The following is a 9,450-nucleotide window of genomic DNA, read 5'->3' as shown; positions in this document are numbered from 1 at the left end:
GGTAGGAATTTTTTTTTTTTTTTTTTTTCTTTCTTGGTGTGCGGCAAGAGCTTGCTTCATTATGTTAAATAGGTTGTACAAAGAGACACAGAATAGGTTTTAAGGGGCATAGGGTTTTCCTTTGTAGTCATATATATATATATATATATATATGTTCTTTATTTTTTTATGATTATTATTACTATTATTTATATTTTACTATTATTATTATTATTATTACTTCGTCCATTCTCATTGTTAACCTAAGCCAACCCCTTTTTAAAAATCTATGAGTCAACTAAAATATACCCTAAAGGGACTGAGGATTGTCACAATCCTTCCCCCTTATAAAAATTCCGTCCTCGGAATTTGGTGAACAAACTAACCAACCGACTATGGAAAGTACCTGATGCGTTAGAGTCACATTGAGGCCCGTCCACCTCGCTATCCTCATCAGCTTTCACTCAAACAGATACGGGTACTTCTCCCGCATGCTGTCCTCCAATTCCCATGAAGCTTCTTCCACAGAGTGGTTACTCCATAAGACTTTCACTAAAGAGATAGTCATGTTCCTAAGGACTTGTTCCCTTCTATCCAGTATTCTTGTCGGTGTCTTCTCATAAGTCATGTTGGATTGAATCTGCAAGGGCTCTCTTTCCAATACATCCCTAGGGTCCGATACGTACTTCCTTAACATAGATATGTGAAATACGTTGTGAATTCCTGTCAAGTTTGGTGGTAGTGCCAAACGATATGCCACCGTGCCGATCTTCTCGAGAATCTCAAAGGGACCCACAAATTTGGGGCTCAACTTCCCTCTTCTTCCGAACCTTATTACTCCTTTCATAGGGGCAACCTTGAGAAAGACCTTTGTGCTGACTTCGAACTCCAGTTCTCATCATCTAACAGTGGCGTAGCTCTTCTGTCGACTCTAAGCTGCTGCTAATCTCTGCTTAATCACTGCTATAGTCTCACAGGTGCCATGAATGATCTCTAGTCCGAGTAGTTTTCTCTCTCCTACTATGTCCCAGTATAATGGCGACCTACACCGCCTCCCGTACAAGGCTTCATAGGGTGCCATTTCGATGCAAGCGTGATAGCTGTTATTGTAAGCAAACTCTATCAACGAAATGTACTAAATCCAGCTTCCTTTGAAGTCCAAAACACATAGTCGCAACATGTCTTCCAAGGTTTGAATCGTCCGTTCAATTTGTCCATCTATTTGAGGGTTAAACGCTGTGCTGAAAGTTAGCTTTATTCCCAATGCTTCCTGTAAACTCCGCCAAAATCTAGAGGTGAATCTTGGATCATGATCCGACACAATCGACATAGGAATCCCATGTAATCGTAGGATCTCCTTGATGTAAAGCTCGGCAAGTTGGTCCATACTATAGGTCATCTTGATGGGTAGGAAGTGCGTAGTCTTAGTCAACTAATCAACAATGACCCATACTGCATCTTTGCCACTAGGAGCTCGAGGAAAGCCTGACACAAAATCCATCAAAATACGTTCCCATTTCCATTTAGGAAGGTAGGGGTTGCAAAGGTCCTGCAGGTCTCTGGTGCTCCGCCTTGACTTGCTAACAAGTGAGGCACTGTTCTACATACCATGCGATATCCTTCTTCATTCCCTTCCACCAATAATTTCTACGTAAATCCTGATACATCTTGCTGTTACCTGGATGGACTGTATACAGGGACTGATGGGCTTCTGACAAGATGACTCTCTTTAGTTCTTTGTCCTTGGGAATGCACACTCAGTTGTGAAACTTTAATATCCCATCTCCACCCATGTGAAAATTCGATTGTACCCCTTTATCCACTTCTTCATGGTTTCTAATAAATTTGTTGTCCAATAACTGGGCGGTTCGAATTTGCTCCATTAAGGTCGGCTCTAAGGTTAGGCTACTCATGTAAGACTGGATTTTCCCCACCATCATCTCTACTCAGGCCCTCTTTAGGCCAAGGAGTAGTTCCTTTTGCATAGTGAACATGGCAGATATGCTTTCAGCTATGGCTTTTCTACTGAGAGAATCAGCAACTACATTCGCCTTCCCTGGGTGGTAGTTGATTGTACAATCGTAGTCCTTTAGGAGTTCCAGCCAACGTCTTTGGCGCATATTGAGCTCTTTTTGGGTGAAGAAGTATTTCAGGCTTCTATGATCTGTGCAGATTTCACAACGCTCCCCGTATAAGTAGTGTCGTCATATCTTAAGAGCAAAGACTACTGCAGCAAGCTCAAGGTCGTGAGTCGGATAATTGCACTCGTAAGTCTTCAACTTTCTCGAGGCATAGGCGATTACTTTCCCTTACTACATTAGTACGCAACCCAACCCTTTGTGTGAGGTGTTACTATAAATTACAAATCCATCCGATCCTGATGGGAGAGTGAGGACCAGTGCGGTGACTAAACGTTGCTTCAATTCTTGGAAACTTTGTTCACACTCCTCCGATCACTGGAATTTCTCGTTCTTCCTTGTAAGTCTGGTCAATGGTGCTGCCAACTGAGAAAATCCTTCAACGAACCTCCTATAATAGCCAGCAAGACCCAAAAAACTTCACACCTTGTGGGCATTCGATGGCCTCACCCAATTGACTATCGCTTCCACTTTACCTGGGTCTACTGCAATTTCATCCTTGGTAAGAACATGCCCTAAGAACGCCACATTGTCTAACCAAAATTCGCATTTCTTGAATTTCGCATAAAGTTGGTGTTTCCTCAAGATGCTCAACACCGTTCGCAAATGCTCCTCATGCTCCTCCTGACTCTTTGAGTAGATTAAGATGTCGTCAATAAATACCACCACACACTGATCGACAAGCCCTCTAAAAATCCGATTCATCATATCCATGAAAGCTGCCGGAGCATTAGTTAACCCAAAAGGCATTACTAAGAACTCATAATGCCCATACCTTGTTCGAAGCGCCGTCTTCTTTACATCCTTCTCCTGAATCTTGCATTGGTGATAGCTGGAACGAAGGTCAATCTTAGAGAATACCTGTGACCCTTGGAGCTGGTCAAAGAGGTCATCAATCCTCGGCAATGGATATCTATTCTTGATTGTCACCTTATTTAGTTCTCGATAGTCAATACATAGCCTCATTGATCCATCATTTTTCTTCACGAATAGGACCGGTGCACCCCATGGAGAAACACTAGGGTGGATAAAACCCTTGTCCAGAAGTTGTTGTAACTGATCCTTGAGTTCCAGCGGTGCCATTCTGTATGGAACCTTGGATATGGGTGTGGTGTCTAGTAATAAGTCAATGGTGAATTTGGTCTCCCTATTCGGCGGTATCCCTGGCAGCTCTTCTGGAAAAAACGTCCACAAATTCTTGTACTATAGGTATTTCCTCAATTTTGCATCCCAAGTTTTCTCCTATCACGCAAGCCAAGTATCCTGAACACCCACTTCTCAGTAATTTGGTCGCCTGTAGTGCAGATATCAATTTAAATGTGCCGGTATTTTGATTCCTCCAAATCTTGAACTCTACTGCTCCTGGTGGTCTAAACACAATCTCCTTGTGGAAACAGTCCACGCAAGCATGATACATGGATAGCCAATCCATGCCTAAAATAATATCAAACCCGCTCATCTCAAAGATAACGAGATTCGCTGGCATGACATGGCCTTTAACTAGAATAGGACAACCCTTAACTACTGAGGTGCATAAAATTGTACTCCCTACCTGTGTAGCAACTGCTAAATTTACATCTAAGGCTTTAGACTCCAGACAGCAGGCTTTAGCAAAGAAATACGACACAAACGAGTGTGTTGCCCCTGAATCAAAAAGAACAGAAGCTCTACCAGATGAAATAGGAAGAGCACCTGTTACTATGTCGTTTGACGCCGCTGCATCACTTGGTGTCAAAGCATACACCCTCTGGGCGGTTCTGATTGGCTTGGTTGTTGGCGGGAGTCATACAATCCCTCGCGATATGTCCAAGTTTCCCGCACTTGAAGCAGCCTAATTGCCCGTAGAGACAATTCCCAGTATGCATCCTACTGCACTTCTGGCATGATGGGTGTTGCTCGCCCCCTCTTTGGATATGAAATTGCTGAGGCGTGTAAATCCTCTTTGCTGGTTGGTTAAGTCTCCCCTTATTTGCATGGAATGATTGTCCCCCCGTGCAGTTCTCTTCTTTTGATTGAAGTATTCTAAGTTGATTTTCTGTGTCCGCTCAATTACTGCCACCTTATTGATCAAGTCTGTCAGTTTGCCAATCTCGAATCCCATAATTTGGTTCATGATGCACGACTGTAACCCTCGTTCAAACTTTCTTGCTTTGAGCTCTTCTGTGGACACCAAGTAAGGCGCGAACCGAGAAAGTTCAATGAACTTGGCTTATATTGCTCCACAGTCATTGATCCTTAAATCAAATCTGTAAATTCCTGGGCCTTGGCCTGTCGGGTTGTTTGAGGAAAGAATCGCTCCAAGAACGCCTTCTTGAAGTCCTTCCAGAGAATGGTTGCTCCAACACCTAGTTGTTGTTGCAGGTGTTCCTTCTGAGCGGTCCACCATCGTTGAACTCCCTCAGTGAGGTAGTAGGTAGCATACTTGACCCTCTGTTCTTCGGTGCAATTCAGCAGCTATTGCTTCGGGTTGTTCCTCAAAAACAAGAGGGCGTTGCTGATTAAACTTTTCAAAAGTACACCCTCGCTATCCTTCGCTAGTTGTTCCTCCTTTAGTATTGGTACTCGTTGCTAGTAAGCTCACAAGTTGCGCCGCCAATGCAGTCAAAGCTTTCGGTTGCTGGTTGGAGTGGTGTTTCCTCCGTTCCCAGCCTCGTTGCCCTCAATATGACCCTCCTCGGTGTTGTTAGTATGGCTGCGAGTCGGGGGCGCCATTGTTCTACGATCGAGGTAAAAGAGAAGAAAATAATAAGCAGTTAGAATGCATTCATGTACTATCTATAAGTGACTACAAAGACAGACTCTACTTGGCCAGAATATGGCTTCCCATTACCCCGCTACTTCTATCAATAGTTCTAATTCTTAAAGTCTACATAACCTTATAACATTTGCTCTGATACCACAATTGTAACATCCCGAGCCCGTTAGGGTTAGGTTTGTTAATAATTTTCTTACTCACAAAGATCCATAAGGTTTATCAACTAAGCAATACTAGAATAAAAATGAATGCATGAAACTCTAGAATATCACGTCCTTAAAATAAACCGAAATATTTATGCTTAACAAAAATATGTCTCACAAACTATAATAATGTTCCTTATTAAAATAAATTCATTAATCTCTGAAAGAAAACTGTGCCAATGCACTTATTAACTTGACTAATATGAAATTATAAGAAATCCTAAGTACGCCCGCCCCCATTCCGACCTCCTAGTGCAACCTGATCACCACCTAAAACAAGAAATAAAACTGATGAGCCCAAAGGGTGCCCAGTAAGTGAAATCCACAACCATAAGCAGTTTTACTCCTTGTCCCGTTTTGAAAATTGGAACTCATAACTACATATGTTCCCAATATATTTTTAAAGAAAACAAAAAGCAAATAAAATATATTATCATCAATAAAATTTATGATAGTCTTTATCTCATACTAGGGCCCATGTATATTGTTACCCCTGTATACTAGAGTTGCGTGGTCCTTGCGACCTAGGATGAGATACTGTGGCCACAGCCCCGTCCCCTGACCAACCGATTAACTCTGGGTGCACTCAGCATGGCAAAAAAACTATAATGGAACCACCTTCTGGCAGAGCCTCTTTCAGCGGTTGCGCCTCCATCCTTAGCATCGATACCAAGCTTCTTTCTTGTTTCTCTTGGGGCCAAAAATACTCTCCTCCATACATGTGCCTTCATTTTATATCTCATTTCTTGTACTTCTCTAGGTACATCTTAGGGCAACATGTAGGATGGTTTATTATCATTTTCTCAAAATTTTCTTTATCACATCAATATTTTCACAATGTTTCTTTTTCTCAAACTTTTCATGCATGCATAAAAGTTCCATAATATAAACAAGGGGAAAATGCAGTTTACCCCCCTGAAAATTCAGGGGTTTTTCAATTTTAACCCCAAAGTTCAAAAGTTGGCAATCTACCCCCCTGAAGTTTCAAAAATTGGCAATTTAAACCTTTGGTTACTAATTTTCGTAAAATTGGACGGAAATTTTTTTTTTAAAAAAAAGCATGTTGGTAATGATGTAATTTCATAGATTTCCGTCCATTTAGAGAGAAAAATTAAACGGAGGGTTTAAATTGCCAATTTTTGAAACTTCAGGGGGGTGGATTGCCAATTTTTGAACTTTGGGGTTAAAATTGAAAAACCTCTGAAACTTCAGGGAGGTAAACTGTATTTTTCCCTATAAACAAAATAATCATTTGCAGTTTGAAACAAAAGTGCATAAATAGAATGACATGATAATTTTTCTGGAAGGGATAGTAAATTCACTTACCTCTTGACTGCAGTAAAAATTTCCTCAGACTGCTAACTAATCTCCTGAAGGAAATACAGACACGTTACTACCCTCATACACGTCACAGTAAAGCATTCTATTACTATTATGAGTTGGCTTGCTAATCCATTGAGAATGAACTTACTTAGGCATTTAGGTATGCTTCCCAATAATTTCCAGAAATTATTTTATTCCTTAGGATTCATATATATATATATATCTTATTGTACTTTGAATTATTTGTCTATAAAAATTTCTCTCATGCCCATATATGCACGTCAAAGTACTCCCTTACACATGAACACTCTACATCTTTATATGTATTTATATAATTTAAGGCACTCCATATGTATATGTTTATAACTACTTTACATCATTCTATATATATAGATGGCAGTGATTATTAGCAGGTCAATGATTTGAGTGTAGGAAGATACTATATTAAGATTTTACTAGTTGGGGTCAAAATATAAGCATGGTGCATTATCATCACTTTTTCCCACAAGGGACAAATTAAATGCTGAGCTATGGCATCACGTGAAGGGTTAACAAATCCTTTATTCTCCACTACATTACAACATTGGCAACCAAGGCAAGAAAATACTAAAATTTTGACAAAACACTTGTGCTCTTAAATAAGTATATATGCATAAGAAGAAGAAAAAGCAATCTGTGAGGCAAGAGAAACCATACCTGACTCACACTGAGGGTTGGGCGAAAGAAATACAGGGAGAACGATGTGAGGAGAAAAAGTGAGCGGCAGGAAATTTTTTTTTTTTTTCTTCCTTGGTGTGCGGCAAGAGCTTGCTTTATTATGTCAAGTAGGTTGTACAAAGAGGCACAGAATAGGTTTTAAAGAGCTTAGGGTTTTCCTTTGTAGTCGGCGCCTAAGGCTTTCAATATATATATATATATATTCTTCTTTATTTTGTTGTTATTATTATTACTATTATTTATATTTTACTATTTTATTTATTTATTTTATTATTATTATTAATTCGTCCATTCTCATTGTTAACCTAAGCCAACCCATTTTTAAAAATCTATGAGTCAACTAAAAAATACCTTAAAGGGACTTAGGATTGTAACATGATCGATTACGGTGTGAAGGTTAAGGATTAATTCCTAAAGGAAGAGAAAGCATTGGAAACACCGTCTTAAGAGGAAAATATTAGATTTTTAATCCCAATAAGGTACTCAAAAATATTGGAATGGATACCTTGACATTCGTCTCAGAACTAGCTTTCCAGAATGAGGTCGTATGCGCAATTCTGAGACCCGTAGCAAAAGTTATGGCTGTTTTACTGAACACTATGCTCTGACCGAACGTTTGCTAAAGGATCGAACGTTCGGACAGAAGTACCGAACGTTCGCTGACACTGTGTCAGGAAAGTACAAACACAATCGACATGCATAAGTCTAAAAGTACACCCAAACGTTCTCCCAATAGTATCGAACTTTCTTTACCATTTTTGGACAGCTGGATAAGGAGCGAATTCCTGACAAAAGCTGAACACAGTACCTGAACGTTCGTCTCTATGTACCGAACGTTCAGTACTTTACAGGACAGTTCCTGCAGCGCCCACATCTTTTTCTACCCTATAAATACCCTCCCCACTCGACCCTTAAGCCTCATTCCACCCATGTTTCCCTATAGAACCTCTACTTGAGTGATTTTATGAGTTGTGAGAGTTCTTGAAGGAGAATGAGAGATTTCTTGGAGGTTTTGCTTCAAGGAAGTAATCTTCTAAGCCAAGCTTGATCCTTACTTAGTTGTTATGTTGTTTAAGTGCTTTTCATAGTTAGCTTAGTTGGTAGTTTTGAGCTTCTAGTTATGTTATTTCCCTTAATCTTGGGTTAGCATTTCATTCTTGTTGGACATATTTCATTATGCATGGAAATGTTATTTTGGGCTATAAATATGTTAGGAACCCTGTTGTAGCCTTAGAACTTGCTTAGGAGTGATTAGAAGGCTATTGGGTTCAAAATGAGTTTCTGGGAGAACGTTCACACTCTCTGGCCAAACGTTCGGCTTCGAGCTCGAACATTCGCTTGGTTGGCAAAACATTTAGGCAGAAACTCATATTGGACATTTTTAGGTTTATGAGTCGTTTCAGCTCGGGTTTATAACTAATGATAGGCATTTTCTCAGTATTCGAGGTTATGGAGCCTCAAGGGGATTTTATGGAGGAGCCTTATGACCTAGGTGAGTACAAACTCACATAGATACTTCTTGTTACTTTCCCTGCATTACACGACTATTTTATATGTATCAAACATGCATATTTACAACTCTCGTGAAATACATTTTTGACTACTGTGAACTCTTTTTTTGTGAAAATGTATATTGATTAACAAGGTAATGATGAGACTTGTAAAAGCATGCATGTAAAAGACGGATAAGATTAATTGCATAGTATGACATAATACACCAATACGTGCAAGATAATGGCCATGGGCTTACTATAATGTTAACTTTATGGTCAAATGTGTGTGTGTTTACATGGGCCTTGGATCCAATGGTTATTCGTAATCGGCGCAGCCATGTTTGATTGATTGATCACTACAGGACAAACATCATTACTAGTGTGGGCCACCCGAGGTCGGACTTGATCGGGCTACTAGCGATGGACGATAGTGTACAATATTTGGGGGGCACCGGTATTGTGTAGTGACCCAAATAATTAACTAAGCTTAGGTTGCTTAGTTAGTAAGTTAATTTGAGCTTTAGGTCACTAGGAACAGTTGGAGAGCATTTTGGAAATTTTAGACTTTCTGACCGGATGTACACATGGGGGACCATGTGGACGTACGCCTGCAAATAGCTTTGATAAAAATGACAAAGGGAAGGGTAGAATGTTTGATAAACCCCCTTTTATTTTAGGAATGAGAAGGTCTAGTGGACAATTCTCGCTTGCTCTTATAAGGAGAAATCATTTTCAAAGGAAAATTCCCACTTGTCATTTCTGTGGTAAAATAGGTCATATCTAACCACACTGCAACCAACTTTCTCATAAAAATCCAATTATTATGAGAATGAGACTCATAA

General features: G+C 39.9%; 1 protein-coding gene across 1 annotated transcript; it reads right to left on the bottom strand.

The window, feature by feature from the left end:
- Window positions 1–439: 439 nt before the first annotated feature.
- On the bottom strand, window positions 440–826 carry LOC132167138 (uncharacterized). The gene has a single exon (XM_059578043.1). The coding sequence runs from the start codon at window positions 824–826 to the stop codon at window positions 440–442; it is 387 nt and encodes a 128-aa protein (XP_059434026.1).
- Between the last annotated feature and the right edge of the window lie 8,624 nt (window positions 827–9,450).

The sequence above is a fragment of the Corylus avellana genome, chromosome ca1, assembly GCF_901000735.1.
Source record: "Corylus avellana chromosome ca1, CavTom2PMs-1.0".
NCBI lineage: Eukaryota > Viridiplantae > Streptophyta > Magnoliopsida > Fagales > Betulaceae > Corylus > Corylus avellana.
The sequence above is the reverse complement of the archived record's forward strand: the minus strand, read 5'-3'. Positions and strand labels throughout refer to the sequence as shown.

Excerpts from the sequence above, each read along its gene's own strand:
- LOC132167138 (XM_059578043.1), bottom strand. The coding sequence starts at position 826 with ATGAAAGGAGTAATAAGGTTCGGAAGAAGAGGGAAGTTGAGCCCCAAA.